The 19758-nt window shown below is 63.2% G+C and overlaps 2 protein-coding genes across 4 annotated transcripts; one reads left to right on the top strand and one right to left on the bottom strand.

Moving 5' to 3' along the window:
* The first annotated feature begins 69 nt into the window (after window positions 1-69).
* On the top strand, window positions 70-7992 carry FAM110A (family with sequence similarity 110 member A). 3 transcript variants are annotated; one of them, XM_051802960.1, is made up of 3 exons: window positions 70-218; window positions 2582-3876; window positions 6202-7992. In XM_051802960.1, exon 3 carries the CDS (start codon window positions 6271-6273, stop codon window positions 7270-7272), a length of 1002 nt encoding a protein of 333 aa, XP_051658920.1. In that variant the 5' UTR covers window positions 70-218; window positions 2582-3876; window positions 6202-6270; the 3' UTR covers window positions 7273-7992. The 3 variants fall into 3 exon arrangements, with proteins under 3 accessions (XP_051658920.1, XP_051658921.1, XP_051658923.1); XM_051802961.1 differs by lacking the exons at window positions 70-218; window positions 2582-3876 and adding an exon at window positions 4096-5060; XM_051802963.1 differs by lacking the exons at window positions 70-218; window positions 2582-3876 and adding an exon at window positions 4096-5060 and having other exon boundaries at window positions 5464-7992.
* A 697-nt stretch (window positions 7993-8689) lies between these two features.
* Window positions 8690-19004, bottom strand: ANGPT4 (angiopoietin 4). The gene is made up of 9 exons (XM_051802936.1): window positions 18184-19004; window positions 13917-14066; window positions 13579-13700; window positions 13027-13259; window positions 12434-12549; window positions 11877-11978; window positions 11632-11798; window positions 10886-11016; window positions 8690-10801 (listed from the first exon to the last, which is right to left on the bottom strand). Exons 1-9 carry the CDS (start codon window positions 18505-18507, stop codon window positions 10641-10643), a joined length of 1506 nt encoding a protein of 501 aa, XP_051658896.1. The 5' UTR covers window positions 18508-19004; the 3' UTR covers window positions 8690-10640.
* Between the last annotated feature and the right edge of the window lie 754 nt (window positions 19005-19758).

Below are 19758 nucleotides of genomic sequence, written 5' to 3'. Positions count from 1 at the left end.
TGCCCTTGTCCCCGCCTGAACTGCTTCCCACCTATCACAGACTCTTCTTGCAGGTGCAAGTGTCTCCCAGTGACGGTTCCTGTCCCCATCGGGGGTCTCTGCGGGGTCTTGGGTTGGCATGGGGCCCTCGGGGACCCCCGAGTGTGGCAACTGTCCCACCTTGGAACACTGCGGGAACCCAACTGTGAGCCAGCGTATGAACCACTTGTACCAGCCGGGTGAGGAGACAGACTCTAGGTCACCCCCAGCACCACCCCCACCCCCCGTCCCATCCCAGCACCCACCGCCCCAGGATGCCTCATGGCAGCTCTTCCCCCAGCACCCACCGGGTGTCGCTGGGAGAGCGGGCTGCAGCCCTGCGAAACCTGGAGCTGCCTTCTCCCGCCTGCCTGCCTGCTTCCCTGCTGCCCTCCCTGTCTGCCCTCCCTGACCTGCTTCCCTGCCTGCCCTGCCTGCCTGCCTGTCCCTGTCCCTTCGGGGGGCTACTGCTCCTGTGGGAGTACCGATAGCATCCAGGGCTGTTCAGTGCAGTGGGGACAAGAGTGTCCCCTGGCACTGTGGGGACGGTGGGTGCCCGTGGTGGGGGATGGTCAAAGTTTGAGGTGCTGCTGTGGTTTAACCCCAGCAGGCAGTTCAGCCCCCCCGCCCCCCGCAGTTGCTCACTCACATCCCCCGGTGGGATGAGGGACAGAATGGGAAAGGGTAAAAGGGACAAAAGTAATAGGTGGAGATAAAGTCAGTCTACTAGGGAAAGCAAGGATGTCCTACAGTCCAGGGTATCCCTTGGTCAGGGGGGCAGCTGTCCCATCCATGTCCCCTCCCGATTTCTGTGCACCCCCAGCCCTCTCATTCACTGGTGGGGCAGTGTGAGAAGCAGAAAAGTCTCTTGTACTGTATGAGTACTGTTCAGCCATAATCCAACACCCCCGGGTTATCAGCTTTCAACACAATTCACAAACAGTCTCACACTGGCTCCCACGGACAAAATTACCTCTGCCCCACTAAAAAGCAGTACAAAAGCCCAGGGGACCTGGAAGGCAGGGAACAGGTCCAAAGCGCTGGGGAAAACTGGGCGTGGGGAGCTCGAACTGGCCCCGGGGCAGCTGAGGTCGCTGTGTGTCCGTGGGGATGTGGACAGGGAGGGAATGGAGAGGAGACAACAATTACCCTGTGTTTAATTTGGCAGCACAAAGGAGCAGTGCAGACGGTGGTGAGACCCTTCCCAAGGGCAAACGGCTGCAGGGCAGGGGCAGTGGAGCTGGAGGGGGTGCTGAGTGCGGGACCCCCATGCTGCCCCTTCACACTCCTCACCCAAATCCACCCGACACGTGCTGCCTGCCCTGCCTGTGCCTCCTCCGCCCCCTGCCCGTGCCTCCTCCGCCCCCTGCCCGCCCCGCAGCTGAGCCCCCGGCCCCCCGGCCCCTCACCCCTCCACACCCCCAACAGATGCGAGCGAAGGCCCCGGAGGCAGATGGCAACATTTGGTAGCCGAGTGGTCCCTGCCTGCGGGACTTTGCCGGGCTGTGATGACCAACCCTCTGGAAGCCCCCTCCTCACCAGCCGGGACTGGGGACCCCATCCCAACTGCAGCCAGTGCAGGGCAGCGGGTGCAGCGGGGCTCCCCAGGCTGGGCACGCTGCCCGTGCCATGGGGGTGTCTGGATGGTGGGAGGGCATGGGAGGATCGGCAGCCCGGGAGAGCAAGGGTCAGTCCTGAAACTCAGCCCCGGCTAGACTCATCCGCTTCCAGCTGGGAGCGGTGGAGACTGTCTGCCTGGGCAGGGTGGGGGCTGCTGCTCCATTCCTGGGGGACAAAGGGGACCCCTTCGCCCCAGAGACCACTGGCCACCACATTTGAGTGGGTGTGACCCCCCAGACTTGGGGACCTGCTGGCGGGTTACAGCCGCTGGACCCCCGGCAGCCCCAGCTCCATTTGCATCTCATTTCCATGTGAAAGGAACAGGTCAAGTTGAAAGTTGAAAGGCTGGTGGGGGGCGGCCGGGAAGGGGCCGCTGCCGGAGGTGAGACCCCAACAAAAGGGCCGGATCCCCAGGGCCCAGCGCTCGCCTGGCCACGGGCTGTGGCCACGGCCCCACGGCAGCCGCCATCTGCGGGTCCGTGCCGCCGCCACCGGCCAGACAAAGGCCTCGTGCCCGGCATGTCCCCATCTGTCACCTCCCCGGCTCCTGGCTCCCTGAGCAGAGTGGGGACATTCGGGTGCAGGCAGCATCCTTCCCTCTGCCCACCGGGAGCAGGGCGATGCTGGGCACAGCAGGAGCCTCCCCATCATGTCCCCATGTACTTCTAGAGCGACTCTGCAGAGCTCTCGCTGAGGAAGCTCAGGCAGGAGCAGAGGGTGGTTTGCCCTGGGTTAGGACGTGGCAAGGGGCTGAAATAAAACAGCAGAAATTAGCACCTACCAAAATTAAGGGGTTGGGGGCTCCCAGCTCTGGGGGTGCCTCTGCATGGGGCTGCCCACACTGCACTGAGCCCCAGTGGGTGCTACCAGGCACCTGCAGCCGCCTTCACCCAGCACTTCCAGGGGGGAATTGGCCTCTGAGTGTGTTTTTGCTCATTTGCAGCTGCACTTACCGTCCAGGAGGTCCTGAGAGTGGCACGGAGGAATGTCTGTGGGAGGTGAGAGCAAAGGCAGTGCCAGTCCCTCTGTTTCCAAACACTGTGCCCCTGTCCCTGGAGCAGCAGTGGAGGTGCTGTACCAGGTGCTGGGGAAGCATTCCTGCAGAAGGTTGCCCTCCCGGAGCATGTCCCGGGATGCTCCTGGGGAGGGCGAGGCACGGGGCGCTGCCTGGCTCCAACGCCCTGCTCCAACGGGCCAGACGTGCCCGGGCAGCTCCAACAGCCTCCTGCCTGCACCCGTGCAGCCTCACAGCCGTGGGGGGATGCAGCCTGAGGGCTCTGCCCTCGCCTACCGACCGGGCAGGGATTTTCCAGCCGAGCCCGTTGTGTGGATCTGAGCTCAGGGCAGCCCTCTGGCTCCCAGACAGCTGTTTACTGCGTGCTTCCCTTGGCTCTTCTCCTTCCACCAGCTCCTTGTGTTGCTCCAAGAGCAGTTTGAACAATGCAGGGCTGTAACTAAGCTCCATGGCGTGGGCCAAATGCTCATTCCCTCTATGCAGAGCTGACTGGAGATGCCAGTACCATGGGACAGGAGCCACCCTGGGGTTGGGGTCAGGCCAGTGGGTTCAGGTGGCTGTGGGCTTGGTGACTCTGCTTGAGTGTGTCACCTCTCTTCTTGCTCACAGATTATTTTCCTACACTTTGGAATTTTTGCTGTCAGGTGCATGGGGAAATAAAGTGAGTTTTCCACATCAGAGCAGGCCCTGCCAGCTGGCCATGCCGGTGACACATGGGGACTCAGGTGACCACGGGAGGGCTGGGAATTTCCCTGTCTCCCTCAAGCCCTGACACAGCATCAGGATCCTCTGCCTGCAGTGGGCAGCGACCTTCAGAAGGGTTTTGGCTTTGTTCGTGGGAGCACCTCAGGCCACATGTGCATCCAGGCTGCCCAGCCGGCACCGCGGGCTGAACCGGCACTTGGAACGTCACCAGGCACTGTCACGCTGCGTGACGCAGCCTGGCATGGAGGAATGCCCCGTGGTTTCGATCCCATGTGAGCGCTGAGCTGCCTTGGAGGGCGTCCTCGCCCGGCACTGACTCAGCAGCAGCCGCCGCACACGGAGCTGCTCCAGTGCCCGCCAGCCACCGTCCCACAGGGACACGGGGAGGACGTGGCTGGGGAGCAGGAGGTGCGGGGACATTGGGACACCATCGGGACACCCTCGGAAAGAGCGCAGGGGGAAGCAGTGCAGCAGTTGATCCGTGCCGAGGAGGCTCCCACGCCGCAGGGCCGATCCAGGTGGGTGGCGGAGGTGGTGCCGGTCCCGTGCCGGTCCCGTGCCAGTCCTGTGCCAGCAGAGTGGGGCTGGGTGAGCTGGTGGAGGGGGGGAGGTCACAACCGCACACCTCTGGAGCAGCTCCTCCAGGCAGGAGGTGAGCCGGTGTGCCAAGTGAGCCTGGTTGGGCTGCCTGGCCCAGGAAGGCAAGGAGCTGGGCCATGCTGGTTATTGCCCAGTGCTCTGGCTGGGCTTGGGGCATGGGATAATGTTGCTGTGTTTTTGGGTCTGTTGGAGGGCGGCTCCGCTCAGCTCACCTTGGCTCGGTGCAGCCCAGCTGTGCCAGCACAGCGGCTCAGCACCGCAGGAATGTGGAGCAGCAGGTTGTGCCTAACCTGGCTGTCCGTGCTGGGGAGGGGACCCCACACCGGCCACAGGTGACTGCGCTGGGGGACCCTGTGTCCTCATCCCTGGTCCCCAACAGCCACCCTCAGCTTGGCCCCAGGGCTGAGTGTCTGGCACTGAGCTGGGTTCCAGCGCTCAACATGGGGACATTTTCCTCCTTCACCTTGCTTGGGGGGCACATTTACAGCCAAGGAACCTTCCCTGTGCTGGGCACAGGCACGAGGGCAGCAGGGCTGGCCATTGGCATAGGGTCTGGGCAGTGCTGGACCCAAGGGGTGCTGCAGAGGGCTGCAGAAAGCTGCTCCAGGGAGGACACAGGAAGCTTTGTACTGGTGCTGGGACCATCCCCAGCTGTCACCATGCCTGACCGCCCCCCTGCAGACACTTTCCAGGTCAGGAGGCAGCGTGTCCCCCCAGGCAGGGCACGAGTACGAGGACAGACAGCCATCCTCCCCCAGGCCTCTCGCCTGTCACGGCGTGTCAGGCGGATGCACCGTGTGCTGTGCAGGGACCCTGCTGGGGTGCAGATTCTGGGGGGGCTGGGGCTGACACACTGTAACCCCTGGGCTGGCAGGGGGTGCAGACATGGCTCAGCTGTGGCTCAGCCATGGTTCGGTGGGGCTTTGAGTGCCGGGGCTGACTCCTGCCGCCTGCGGCCAGAGCTGGGACAGGATCTGGGCTGCACCCAGGAAGTTTGTGCAGGGAGGTGAGCGGATGACGTGACGGTTGCCTGCTCGGGGCTGCCGTGAGAGCGAGTGGGGCCACAGCACACTGGTGCCCATCATACCCACCACTGCTCCCGGTGAGTGCTGGGGCTTGCTCTCTCACCTCCTCAGGGCTCAGCAGTGCCCCAAATCAGGACCCCCAGGGGAGATCTCAGAGCAGCTCGGGAAGGGGCTTGGGGGAGGAGGTCTGAGCCATGTGTCCCCCTTCATGCCCTGCCACTGCCTGAGCTTCTCTGGGTATTGAGACCCTTCCAGGTGTGCCCACCCCTGGGCCGGGGGCTGCAGAGGGGTGCAGGGCTGGTTTCGGTGTGCCCCTCCTTCCTGCTGTGGGCGGGCACGGTGCCTCTGCCTTGTGGCAGCGGCTGCACTTGTTGGGGTTGGCAGGGGCCCAAGGACACGGGGTGCGCGGGGCCCCATGCTGCTCCCAGCACACTGTGGCCGGGGAAGCACTGGTGGAAACCCCCACCCGTACTTTCCAAGGAGCTCCAGGATGGGAGCAGTGAGTCTGTGAGCTTGCAAGGGCAGCCACGGAGCTTGCAAGAGGGCCTAGAGCTGAGGGAACAGCAGAGAAAGTGGAGCACCTGGCAGGGTGGTGTGTGATGGAACCCCGGGCATGGGGGAGGCACTCCTGGGAGTCGGCAATGCACCCCTCGGCATGGGCGATGTAAAGATGTGGGTGATTGCACCCCTGGAAGCAATCATGCTCCCCTAGGAGCAGGCGATGCACCCCTGGGAGAAATCAGTGCTCCTCTGGGAGTGGGTGACTGATTCCTGGGTGCAGGAAATGCACCCCTTGATGTGGGTGATGCACCCCCTGGGCACATTCAGTGCGCCTCTTGATGCAGACGGTGCATCCCCGGGCATATGCGATGCGGGCAGAGCATCGCTGAGGGGTGCTGGGCTCTCTCCGCCCCACTCGCTCCCCAGGGTGCCCCTCGCCGGGGCCGGCCCCATTGGCCCCGGTGCGGTTTGAAGCAGGCGTGCGGCGCGGATTGGCCGGGGGACGTGTCGGGGAGGCTCGGCGGCGGTGGAGGCGTGGTGTCCGCCTTCAAATAGGCAGCCCGGGGCCGGCGGCGCAGCCAGTGCAGCACCGCACAGCCCGGGCAGCCTTTGTCTGCCGCGGGGCCGGGGCGCGGGCAGGGGCAGCATCGCGGGCAGGGGCAGCATCGCGGGCAGGGGCAGCATCGCCGCCGCGCTCACTCCGGTCCCTCTTCGCAGCCGACGGCACGTGAGCCCCTCGCTGCCCGTGGCGGCCGCCCACCCCCTGTCCCGGTGCCGGCACGGAGGATGCCCGTCGAGGCGCTGCAAGCCGGCGACACCATGAAGGGGGTGACGGTGACAGCGCCTTTCACCTCGGTCATGCCCGTCCGCATCCTCCGCAAGGGCCCCGCGTATTTCCGCCGGCACGCCGAGCCGGGGGCCGGGAAGCCCAGCGCAGTGGAGAGGCTGGAGGCCGACAAGGCCAAGTATGTGAAGAGTCAGCGGGTCGCCAGCACCAAGCAGGAGCCGGTGAAGCCACTGCTGCTCAAGCAGCCCCTCTTCACGCCGGGGGTGCGCCGGGCTGCGCTCACCCCCAGCCGCAGGGCACCCGCGGGGCCCCGCCGCGCCGAGGCTGCCAGCCCGAAGACCTCCCTTGACCTGGAGATCCTCAACAACCTCATCAACCTCTGTGACAGCCCCTTCCCTAAGGCTGAGAGCCCGCTGGGCAGGGAGTGCAGGTGGCGGGCAGAGGTGCCGGCGGCGGAGGGGGCTGGCAAGCTGCCGGAGAGCCCCACCACCGCCAGGCCCCCCGGCAGCGTGGCCGTGCGGAGGGTGGACGTGCGTCCCTGTGGAGCTCCGAGGAGCCCAGTGACACCGGTGCCCGCATCCCCCGTCTCAGGTGGGCTGCCTGTGACCCCGTCCCGGAGCTCACCCGCCCGCCCCGAGAGCGCCCGCCGGCAGCCGCTGCTGCACCGCTCCAAGTCGGACCTGAGCGACCGGCTCTCGCGGGCCACTGCCGACCTGGAGCGCTTCTTCAACTACTGCGGCCTCGACCCCGAGGAGATGCAGGACATGGGGGCCGAGCGCTTCGCCCGCGCCAGCTCTGACATCGTGTCCCTCAAGTTCCACAGCGTGAGCACGGCCAGCTCGGAGGGCGGGCGCTCCCCGCCAAGCGCTGCCACACCGGAGGGGCGACCAGCCGAGCGTGTGCCCTACGGCATCTCTGTCATCGAGCGCAACGCCCGTGTCATCAAGTGGCTCTACGGGCTGCGCCAGGCCAGGGAGCCCCAGCAGGTCTCCGACGTGTAGCAGTGCCGTGGTGGGCACTGGAGATGGGTTGCTTGCAAGCGGGCTATGTTGGATGGGGACAGAGCACAGGCTGTGCCCTGGAAGGAGCAGGGACCTCTTGCCTGTGACAGGACCCTTGAACTCAGCCCCCCCTGTGCCACAGCACCACTGGCCCAATGTAGTGGCTGGCCATCCATCGTCAGAGCCCTCTGCCAGCACTGAAGAATCAGGCCCCTGCCAGCCTGCGGGAAGGCAGAGGATACTGTGTGTCCCTGGGTGTGTGGCTGGTCCCCAAAACCCATGGAACCTCATGTGTGGCTGCCCTGCCTGCACTGCTGGTGGTTCTTGCCTGCTGTGCTCCTCACCAACACCCATGGGTGGGGTGCAAGGGGCTGGTTCCCCCCTGCACAGAGAAGGGACACAGCCCTGGGGAAGGAGCTGCCTCTCTGCAGCCTCCACCGAGGGGATCCCACTGCCTGGGGTGGGGGTTGTATCCTGGTGGCCTTGTCTTTCTGCTGAAGGTCTGGGAGAAGCTGGGTGCTTCAGGGGGCAAACCTGATCCCCTGCTTGGAGCTGCCCAGGGCTGTGCGTGTGTGTGAGTGGCTGCGGGTGCCTGTGTCCCCCCTCGGCTGCCAGTGGGTGTGCGGCCCCCACCATGCTGGGCCTGGTATTTATGAAGACAAGAGTTCCTCTTTTCTACTGTTTTTCCCAATGTTTGATCTGTAAATAATAATAATGGTAATGCAGCCAGGTTTATTAAATGTCTGTGTTTTGGAGGCTGTGCGTTGTCTCTCGAGGCGGTGGAGGTTGGGATGGGGCAGGGACCCTTGGAGTGCCTGCGGATCTGCAGGACTGGGGGTGCTGAGCGGGTGGGTGCTGGCAGGAGCGATGGATGCCGTGCCGTGGCGTGCCAGCGCGGGGCCCGGCGGGTACGGCAGGGCGGTGGTTGGGTCTGGCAGGTCCCGGCAGAGCCCCAGTCAGTGGGATTCCCCTCTGTGCCATGCAGCCCTCCCCTGCCTCCTTGCCTCTCTCCAGCAAAGCTTGGCTGGGTCCTGGCTCCCCCGAGACTGGGAGATGGGGGTGGTGATAGTGGAGACCTCCCAGTCGGGCTGGGATGAAAGTTGGTGCAGGGAGTGCTTTGAAGATGAAAAACACCTGTGTGTTCTCCCAGGGTAGCTTCACATGGCTGGGGCAGCACCGGGGCCCCCTTGACTGGGGCCTCCACCCAGCACTTGGAGGGCCCAAAAGAGCCCCCATGAAGAAGCATTTCCCACCCCAGCCCAACTCCTGCACTGTACATGCCCACCCAGATCTGCTGCCTGGGGGGCAGGATCCATCCAGCTCCTGCTGAGGTATTGGCAGGTCTGAGTGTTGGGGATGTGGAGGGCAGGATGTTGTGGCAGGACATGGTGACAGGACACGGTGACCGGATGGCATCTGGCTGTGAGTCAGCCTGATGAAGTGCTCTGGGGAAGACGCACATACCCAGGAGATCCTAAATGATGGCACATGGGGCACCAGGTGTCTCCCCGGGGAAAACACCCCGGAAATCAGAGGGGGACAGGGACCCCAGGCACCCACTCGGGGACAGCCTTTGCCCTTGGGGAAATCTCTGAGGGAACCGGATCCCCACTGGTGGCTGGGACCGGCTGTGCTGCTGGATTCCTCAGCCTGGTGTGTCCCAGGGCTTGGTCTAAATTTGCTGCTATGGCTAAGGAGAAGGGGGGGAATGGGCCAAGAAGCCACATGTCCCCCAGGCACTGCCTGTCCTCAGTGTGGCTCCACTGCCCCATGTCCTGCGTGGCCGGGACCTGACGTGGCTGCCCAAAGCCCTGTGTGCTCATGTGTGCAGGCATGATCCTGTGCACGCATGTCCAAGGGTATGTGCATGTCCACGTGCACGTGTGGTTGTGTGCATGATTTCCGTGTGCATGCAGATGCACGGACAGCAGCCGTGTTCCCGAGGCAGGAGTCTCCATCTGACCTGGCACCCACGGGACTGCCAGCATGAAACCCCGGCACAGACACGTCCAGGAGCATGTGCCCCCCTGGAATGCCCCCCTGTCGTGTGTCCCTGCTGGGGACAGCAGGACAGCCCTGTGCTCCCTATCGCTTTCCCTGGCAGCTGCCTCCCGGTGGCTCCGGTTTCATGGGGAGTGCAGCTGAGCCTGTCGGTTATTTCCAGGGAGGAGGGGAAATGCCCATCACTGTCACCTCCTGCTAGCCAAGATCTCCCATGGGTGCCCCATGCGCAGGCAGGAGGTGCAGGCAGCCAGCCAGGACAGAAGGAAAACCGGCAGCACCGCCCCCTGTGTTTTCCATTTTTTAATTATTCCCCACTGATGAGCATCTTCTGGAAGCGCCAACGACGTCACGTGCTTTAATCAGTGTTAATTAGCGGGTGCCTCGGGACAGAGATGAGGGGAGGCAGCAGGAGCCCCCCCGCTGCTGCGTGCACAGCCGGTGCCAGTGCCAGTGCCAGCACCCACCACTTCCCACCCCCAGCCCCATCTTAAACCGCAGCCCCCTCCCCACCTGTGACCTCCAGACCCATCCTGGCTATCCTGGGGCTCTGCCAGCCCCCTGCCAGTGCAGTGTCTGCTCCCAGTGAGTGCCTTCCAGCACTGGGCTGTCAGCCACCCCAGGACTGGGCCCCCTGAGGGTCCCCACAGGCACCCCCTGCTCTTCTTGTCCTCTCTGGTGGCCGGCCCCATCCTGTGAGGAGCAGTGCCTGTCCTGCCATGCAGGAAGACAGTGGCTTGAGCTACATTTGGAAGGGGACAGCCTGTGTCCCCCTGCATGGCTGTGCCTGGGCAGAAGGGGATGGTGGGATGCCACCAGCCCTGGTACTTGTGAAGATCTCTGTCCTACCCAGCTCCTCTAATCCTACAGGAAAGCAGGATGGTGAGGGCTTTACAATGCCCAAAATCAGTGAAAAGGCAAAGCCCCCACCATGCCTTGGAGCCCTTCTGAGTGCACAGTGGTCCCAGAGGCTCTCATCACTGGGGGTGGGGGGCTCTTGAACCCCTGTCCCCAGGGCAAACCCCTGAGTCCCAGCAGAAATCTGTGGAGAGAAGCTGAGGCGGGATCAGGGGGTTTCCATGTGCTGGAGCCCACTTCAGCCAGGCTGGCTTTGTCTCATGGCAGGGCCCCCAGGCCAGCTCCTGCAGCACCAGCTCCCCTCACCCCTGCCCCCAGTCCCTCCAGCATGGCCATGGTGACACTGCAGGCATCTGGAAAATTGGATAAACAAGAGTGGAAAAAAATTACTGGTGGGAAAGGTTGCCTGCAGTGGCCAGGGGGGTCTCGGTATCCCTCAGCCATCCCTTGTCTTGGGCTTTTCCCTCTGTGCTGGCACCGGTCTCAGTGCCGCCCCAACTGCCGGCACATTAGAAGCTGGTGGGTCGGATCATCATGCGAGTGCCCTTCAGGGAGTAGCTGGGCCCCTGGAAGTGGTGCCAGCGGATGCCGTTGAGCTTGCGGATGTTGTTCCGGGCTGGGTAGTAGATGCCGTTCAGGTTGGAGAGGCCACAGGCATCGAACCACCATCCTGCAGGGAGGGAGCAGGGAGGGAGGGTGGCATCGTGATCGGACACCCCGAGGTGCTGCGTGGGGGTCCCCCCGCTCCACTCACCTCCCGAGAGCATCTGGGCACACTTGCAGAGGCAGTTGTCGTTGTCGGCATCGCGGGTGCTGAACTGGGTGCCCTGCAGGGCCAGGCCACTCTGCTGCCCGGCCGTGCCACTGTAGTCCTGCAGTGACAGCCTGCGCCCAGCAGGAGCACAGTCACCGTCACTGCCGGCTGCTGGGGGGTCACAGAGCCCCCCCGCCCTGCTCGGGGAGGCCGTGGATGCCACGAGCTGAGCACAGCACGGAAGGATGCAGGCAGAGATCCTGCAGATCCAGCTTGTTGGGGTCCCCGAGGGTGAAGGCTGTGCTATGCTGGGGCAGAGAGGACACCCCTCCAATCTCCTCCAGTCCTCTTTGCTGGGGGTCAGCTTGGTGCATGCATGGGATGGATGGTGCAGGAGATCTCCAGGGCCTGGTCCCACTTCCAGCCCAGCAGGGAAGCCCCCAGCTGCCAGCCATCCTCCGTGGCCAGGAGCACACAGTCATGGCAAACTGGACATCATTAGCCCTAGACACAGGCAGCCTGGGGATGCCTGGCACCCCCAGGAGTGTGTGGGGACCATGGCTGTGTGACCCCACTTGCCCAAGCAGTGACCTTCAGTGCAAGCTGTTGCCCGGGATAGGAACTCCCTCTGGGATAGCAAATCCCGCTGCCTTGATGCAATTCTATACATTAAAAATCTACTTCTCAGGAGTCCAGGAAGAGAAGAAAGTGCACGGGGTGGCCACCTCCACAGTGCCCTCTCCTACCTGTAAAGCTGCCGCTCACTTCCCAGCTGGAATTTCCCGTACTGGGCATACACCTGTCCGCCCTCCCAGTCCTGCAGCTCCACTCGCAGGGTGTAGGGCACCCGGCTCGTCAGCAGGTGCACGGCCTCGTTACCCAGCCAGTACTCCCCTGCTGCATCCCCGAAGCCCTGGGGAACAGCAGGGTGGGTGAGTGCAGGGTGCCCGGGGTGCCCCCAGCGTGCCCCCCTCCCCAGGTGGGCACAGACCTGCTTGTACTCCCTCCAGCTCCTCTGGAAGCTGAGGCTGCCGTTGGCACGAAGCTGGATGACAGTCCAGCCCCCTTGGTCTGTCTCCATGTCACAGTATGCCTGTAGAGGGGAGAGAGGGGACGGCTGGGGTTGGCTTGGAGTGGGCAGTCAGGTGCATCCCCCAGTGGGCTGGGCAGTTTGGTGTGGGCACTCCATGGGCACCAGGGCTTGCTGAGGGGCTGTCAGGCATGTGCTGTGCCCAGTGCCTGGCTGGGGGGTCTCTCCTCCCTCCATGGCTGTGGGCAGGGGCTGGGGCATGGTGTTCACAGATCAGGTTGCCTTTAAATCAATTTTTTCCCTCCTTCTGGAAGGCTGTGCCAACCCTGCCTTTACTGGGTGGGTGCTGCCTTCAGCCCTGAACAGCCCCTGGCGCCAGATGGGGTGGGGGGAACTGCCCTGGGATGTGCCATACAACAGGGATACCCACTCTGGGCTGGGCTGATGTGCACTGGGTGGCACTGGGGTGTGCAGCACCCCGAGGTGCTGCAGAGGTGCCCTCTCCAGGCTGTGCTCACCTTTTTGGGCTCACTGAGGTTGGCGATGTGCAAGGTGTACACGCCGCTGGTGCGGATGCCTGCCCGGCGCACCTCGGCACAGTCCTGGAATTGCTGCTCCTGCCCAGGTGAAATGGCTGTGGCAGAAGGAACAGTGAGATGACAGAAACCCTGCCAGCCCCACAGCCCTGCCTGGTTTTGCTCCTCTTCCCTCTTCCTTTGGATGCTTTTGTGCCCACAGACTATTTTTCTTCCTTCTGCGCCATCTCCCAAGGGCTGGGCAAGGCACCTGTGCCACCAGGGCCACTGTCAGCCTAACCCTGGGGGTTTTCCATGGACACTGCCCCTGGGGGCTCCAAGCTGCTTCTTGGATGCAATGAGCAGCCCATAGCCCATTTTCTAGTGGAAGGTGTTCCTGCCCATGGCAGGGTGGGTTGGAACAAAATGAGCTTTAAGGTCCTTTCCAACCCAAACCATTCTGTAATCCTGTGACTCTTGGGGTGAAATCACTCAAGCTGAGCTGAGCACAGGGGTATCCTGGCACCCTCCTGAGAGGGGAAGATGTTCTCCCACTGCCTGCACCCTGCCCACACCCTGCCCCACACCCTGCTCACCTCTGCCCTGGGAGACGAGGCGCACCAGGCTCTGCACGGACTGGAGGAGCTGGAGCTGCTGGCGCTGGAGCAGGCTGGTGTTGGCACTGGCAGCCAGCAGCGTCTTTTCCAGCTCCTCGATGGTGCCACTCTGCCGGCTCAGCAGCCGCTGCAACTTCTCCTTCTCCAAGTGGGCCCCTGCCAGCTCTGCCTGCTGCTTCGTCTCCATCTCCAGCACCCGCACTTCCAGGATGCTGGGAGGGGGATGCAGCGGTGATGGGGATGGCAGAGTGGACCCAGCCCCAGCTGCAGTGTCCTGGCATGCCTGTGGGGACCCATTGCTGTCCCTATCCCCTGCTGCACACAACGAATCTCACCCCCACCTCTGGGATGGGCCTGGTCAGGGGAACCCAAGGCCCAAGGGGCCATTCTGGGGCTGTGCAACCCCTCAGGGACCCCAGCCAGTACCTGGAGGGGTTCAAGTCCCCTGAAAGTGCAGTGTGAGGTGGGAGACACCAGCCTCCCTGTGGGGTTCAAAGGCTGTGGGGATCCCTGAGCCAACCCAACCCCTACTTGTTCCTGTTCTGCAGCTTGTGGATCTCGTTGGTCTGCAGCAGCAGCTGCTTCTCCAGCTTGGTGGTGGACAGGGAATTCTCCTGGAGTTGCATCTCGATGCGCCAAGTCTGATTCAGCACCTGCCTCAGGAGCAGAGGGAAGTGTTGGCATCAGCAGCCAGGGCCCCACCACACCCCCGATGTCACCAGGCTGGCGAGTCCCTGGCACACAGCCCTGGCACCTCTGGCACTGGTACACTCAACCCTGTGTCACCTCAGGGAATCGCCCCACTTTTATCAGCAGACAAACAGTGCCACCCACCATGGTCTCAGGGTGGTGGGGGCGTGGGGACACACCTGGGCCTCCACGTCGGTGAGCTTGCGGCTCTGCTCGGCGCTGCGGTTGAGGAGGGAGCTGCCGATCTCCAGCACAGTGGCCGTCTGGTTCTGCGTCTGCCGCAGCTCCGCCGCCTCCGGCTTCATGCTGCCCTGGATGTAGCTCTCCAGCTGTGGAGGGGAGTGGCGATGCACTGGGTCATTTGGACACCTCACCAGGTCCTGTCTTGGCGCCCTGGCCGAGCCTGGCACTGCTGGGCACAGCCCCGAGGCACAGCCCTGTGTGCTTCAGCCCGGCAGGACCCACCCCGGGGGCCCTTTGAAACTTATCAGAGGGTAGAGCGAGCTGAGCTGCTGCGGGGGAGCCCCCTCAGGCCCTGGCTGCCAAGATTCCTGGGCTGCGGTGCCAGCTGGGACCTGGCACAGGCCTGTGTGTGCCCAGGTGTGCTGGCAAGCTGGGGCTGATGCCCAGGTGGGGTGGCCCGTGCCAAGCAGCCGGGCAGGAAGTGGCTGGTTTTGGCATCGGCACTGGCATTGGCATCAACTGCCAGCCCCCAGCCACTGGTTTCCCAGGGCTGGGGAAGTGGAGGGTGGGAGGCCACCATGGGCTGGGGAAAGTGGCTGTCCAGCATTTGGTGCTGCCCCACCACGGGGAAGCACTCAGGGCTGGGAAGGAGCTGGCTGCCGACACAGCTCGGACACAGCTGAGATGACGCTTCCGCTTTCCCAGCCCGCGGGGGAGCCGCCTTTCCCAAAGGCTTTGCTATTTCTGGACACTCTGCCATGAGGTTCCCATTCAGCCCCTCCCCAGGGCGATGGCCTCGATGGGGGCACAGTCCCTCGGCGGGGGCCGCAGGGAGCGGAAGGGGCCGCGCTGCCGCCCACGCTGGGAAAGCAGCCCCCGAGAGCAGGGGGGACGGGGCTGCCCAGCTTCCTGCACCTCACAGATCCCACTGTCTCTGCACTGCCCAGATCCTGCTTCCCTGCCCGAGCTCCCCAGTGATGCAGGGAGAGCCCCGTGTCCCGCTTCATCTCGTGGGGTTGTGGACCAGAATCGGCAAGGTTGGGATGCTGCTTCCTGGGCGGCGTGGCAAGCAGGCAGTGGTGCCGGGATGCTCTGCACCATGGCGGGAATACAGCGGTGCCGGGATGCTCGGCTTGGTGGCACAGGGCTCTGCACTTGTTTGGCATGACAAAATCCCGCTGCCAGCGGCAGGGCCCCATTCCCTTCTCCCCAGCACCAGGCAGTGACAAAACCATCACCCCACCACGAGCAGTCGTGGAGGGGCGGGAGGGTCTCGGGGCAGGAGGGTCTCAGGGCTGGGTGTCCCAGCCAGCATTGCCTGCACCCGCTTCCCTGGGGATTTTGCTTCGCAGAAATGTGCTCTCGGGGAGGAAGCAGGGAAAGGTCGGAGAGCCGCGTCTGGAAAACATTTCCCCGAGCTGAGGGATTGCTGGAGAGTTTCCCTTTAACCACGTCGTTAATCTTGTTGCTTCACAGGGCTCAGGGAGGCCTTTTCTCCCTCTCAGTCTTGCTTTTTGACTTTTTTTTTTTTTAAATAAACATATCTGCAAGATGAGGGCAGAACATACCCATGGAAAAGGTCAGGCTGGCACAGCGAGGGCTGAGAGCCCCAGAGAGGGAGCCCTGGATCCTGGCCCCCATCCCTGCATCCAGCTCCCTTGGAGCTGGAGTGGGACACAGTGTCCCCTGCCATGGGTGTCACAGGGGACACGAGTGGGACAGGCTGTGTGCTCTGGACAGGGAATCTGGGATTGTCCTCCCCTCACCTCATGGGGCTCCCCTGGGCTCAGAAGGTCCCACCAGACTCATTCCTCCACCATAAAAGCAAAACAGTAGGGGGATGAACTGTCATGCTGTGGATCACCCCAAAGAGCTGCCCTGGAGCAGAAGGAACCCCAGTCACCCTCTGCTCCTATGCCAAGATCCTGTTGGCCATGGCTGCATGATCCTGTGCTGTCTTCTTGCAGCCACATCCCTCACCAGTTCCTGTCCCTGTCCCTCACCTGTCCCTGCCCTGGCATTTCTAAGCATCCCGAAAGCACTGGCTGGGGGATCCCTGAGCCAGAAGTGGAGAGATAGACCCCACCTGCTGCTCACACCCCTGCACCCATCCCAGCGTGAGCAGCACCAGCCCCTGTTGCCCCAGAGCTGCCAAACTGCCACTGCCCCACAGGGGACCCCAACCCCCTCTGAGCCCACCCAGGCCCAGTGGCACCATCAAATGTTTGTGTTTGAACTAAAATTAATTCCTCCTGAAACAGGAGCAGCCAACGTGTCCCTGTGTGCTGGGTCCTTGTCACGTCCGTGTGTGCTACAGCCACGGGGGCCTGCACAGGGGGAGGTTGGACCAGCCCCCCAGTGCCATGGATGAGCTTCCTGGAGGAGGATGGTGCTGGGGCTGCTGGGAAGCCCTGCTGGGTCTCAGGGGACCTCCAAATTCCTCATCACCCTGCAGGGCTCCCCATACCAGGGCAGAGCAGACGGGGATGCGATGTTGTTTACGATCTGTCCCTGAACCCGATGCCTCCTTTGAGCCCTGGTTTGTTTGTTCGGGGCTGGAGTTCGACCAAAACAAGCCTTGTTGGGCAGCTCCACTGAAATTCGGGAAGCCAGGGAACAACAGAAAAAAACATAGCTGTAAGCTGCCTCTAAAAGGAGAGAACTGTGCTGCAAGATGGGGTGGGATGGGGTGGGATAGGGTGGGATGGGATGGATGCTTGTGATGGGATGGAATGGGGTGGGATGTTCATGATGGCATGGATGGATAGAACAGGATGGGACCCAGCACCCCACTGGGGCTGGGGTGAGGGGGCACTGCTGCCACAGCTGCCCAGATGTGCAGCCCCACACTGGGGCAGCAGCTGTGGTGGGACTCCTGGCTCTCTGTCTTGTTCGGCCATGTCCAAAGGCTGCCCTCATCGCGGGAGAAGCTCAGAACAGGGCTGGACACACAGGCCACAAAGACACCATGGCACAGGGACAGCAAGGCAGATACCCCAGGGCACAGGGATCCTAGGGCTGCGTGTGCCCAGCAGACCCAACAGGTCCCACAGTGGTGGAGATTCAGTGCCACTGGGTTGTCGCTGGCCCTGCTGATCCGTCTGCAACCCCCTGGGCTGGTTTCCAGCAGAGCCATGGTTCAGCATTTTCCCAGCTTTTGAGGAATTTGTCCTCTAGGATGGGACAAGGAACAACCCTGCACGTCTCTGCTGCCCACCCTGTCCCCCACACCCAGGGTGGCTATCGGAACAGTGTGGCTGGCACAGGTCACCCCCGAGACCCCCACTCAGTGTGTTGGCCCCATCCCCATCCCCAAGTGCTGCGGGGGCTCAGCACTCACCTCAGCTGGGGCATCACCCAGGAAATGAGGCTGCAGAGGCACATCAGTGGGACACCTCTTGCGCCCCAGTGGGACACCACAGGACATTGGATGTGGCTCTGTTGAGTCGGTGACAGCTGGGGACAAGCCACTTCCCCTCTTATCAGCTCAGGCACCCAGGCACTCAGGCGTGGGGCGCAGGGCTTAGGGGCCCCCCAAGAGGTGTCCCCTGGGATGAGCTATTCCTGGGTCTGACGCAGGCAGCTGTGCTCGGCTGATGGGGGCTTCAGAAAGGAAATGCTGCTTCCTGTCTCAGGCATTGGGGATGGGGGTAGGGGAGGGAAACCCTGTGGGTACACAGCCCCTCTGGTGTGGCATCTCACTGCCCCCACCCTGCACTCTCCCATGGGTCACAGGGCTGCCCAGGAGCCACAGGTACTGCACAAAGTCTCACCGAGTGCCGGGAGCTTTGGCAAAACCCATAGGAGGGAAAACGATGAATCTGGAGAGATTTTGGTGGCCTCTGTCCTTAGGTCCCTCACTCTGCCACCAGCCAAACCCCTTCCTAATATCCTGACCCAGAATGAGGAATGCTGAGCTCCAAGAGGTGTCTGGCATGGCTAACCTAGCTAGGACCCCAAGGAGCCCTGTGGCAGGGATGGACAGGGAATACAGCCTCAGTGGGATGAGATCTGGGTGAGTGATCTGCAGCTCCCATCCCCTCCACGCAGACAGTGCCTGACAGCAGCTGCACATCTGCAGGGAAAAGCTGACCTGGCTGCTCAGGTGCACATAGTCCCAAATGTCTCCAGCTGTGCCGCCGGCAGGCAGGGAGCTGGAGCAGAAAGTGGCACGGGGACGCTGCACGTGTGAGTGCTGGACACAGACCCCTGCCCACACCACCCTGCTGCCCGTGCCCCCACACCCCACACCCCACCTCCTACCTTCAGCAGCCACTGGGTGCTGTTCTCCAGGATCCTCTCGAGGTGCTGCAGGCGCTGGGCAGCCCCATGCCCGGCATGTGCGGTGCCTGCCGGCGAGTCCCGCTGCAGCAACCCGTTGGCCGGGCCAGGGGCAGGACCGGGGGAGGCCGGGCAGGGCAGTGGGTCAGCCTCGGGCAGCACGAAGGTGTAGCTGCAGTGCCCGTGCTGCACTCGGTGGTAGCGCCGGCGCCCGCCCCCGTCCAGCGCCCGGCGCTGGGCTCTGGTGGCACACAGAGCTGTCGTGGCACAGGCCAGGGCCACGAGGCCAAGGCGGAGCGCCCACATGGCACAGAGGTCCCCACGGTGCCGGGGTGCCACGGCAGGGAAGGCGCCGGCAGTTTGCTCTGTGCCGGGGTGGGTCAGTGGGCGCTCGCCGCCGCCGCGTCGAGCCGAGGAGATTTCGGCATTTCCTCCCTCTGAGCCGGCGCTGGCCGCCGCGGCCTTTTATCACCAGCCCTCGCAGGGGGAGAGGGGAGGGAAAAAAAAAGAAAAACAAAGGGAAAAATCTGTTTAAAAACAATACTTCTATCTTTTTTCTCTCCTCTGAGTCCACTCTGGGGAGATCAAGTTTCACACGTGATCTATAAATGTCTCTCGCGCACAAACACACACACATACACACACACACACACACACACACACACACACTCGCACACGCAGCCCCCGTTCCTCCCCCAGCTGTTCTCTGCACAGCTCATTGCACCTCCCGGGGTGGGCAGCGCCGTGGCAGCACCGAGCCCTCCCACCCTCCGGCCCTGCACCCGGTGAAACCCCAATCAGCACCCGCTGGGACCTGCCACCCCCCGCCCCCCCTATCCCGGGGAGCACAGCTCCCCCCCCATTCCCGGCTATTTATAATGCCAGCAGGAGCCAGGCCTGGATTTGGCTGCTCCAGCCACGGGATCAGCCCGTGGGGACCAGGATGGGGGGCTGTATCCCAGGCAGAGCTTGGCAGGACACAGTCAGACAGTGCGTGGGGTTTGGGGTGCCCACCCCGCAGTCTGGGGGTCCACCGGGTGCTGATGGGCTCCCACCAGAATTGGGGGTCACCACGTCTGCCAGCCCACGTGGTGGGATAGATCTAGAATGTGTTCCCCAGGAGGGGGCAATCCCAGTGTTGGGGACAGGCTGCCAAGGGGATATCCGAGCATCACAGGAGAGGAGAATTCTGTCCATCAGCCAGAAAAGCCCCTTGGTGCTTCCCAATCCCTGTGGAATGATAGTCCCAGTGTCCCACTTGCTGCTTGCTCCAGTGCTGGCTCGGACACGAAGGGTTGCTGACGGTGCTTTAAATAAAAAACTAAAATAAAATCTTTCCCCAGACTCCCGCTGTGCTGAGGGGCTGGAGCAGAGTGCTGGGGGCCAGGACAGGGTGCCCCTCCATGGGGAGCCATGCCTGGCATGGGGGGGTACCACCGTGGCCACAGCCAGCATCCCGGTCCCCCTCCGGCAGCAACTCGTGGGAATAAGGAAAACGGAGGCAGGAAGGATGCCGGGGGGTTAATCCATTTATTTGCCGCGAAGAGATCCGAGGAG

The sequence above is a fragment of the Manacus candei genome, unplaced genomic scaffold, assembly GCF_025592945.1.
Source record: "Manacus candei isolate 608988 ecotype Guabito, Panama unplaced genomic scaffold, ASM2559294v1 h1tg000057l, whole genome shotgun sequence".
Classification (NCBI taxonomy): Eukaryota; Metazoa; Chordata; class Aves; order Passeriformes; family Pipridae; genus Manacus; species Manacus candei.
Note: the sequence above shows the minus strand (reverse complement) of the source record. Positions and strands in the feature narration are given on the sequence as shown.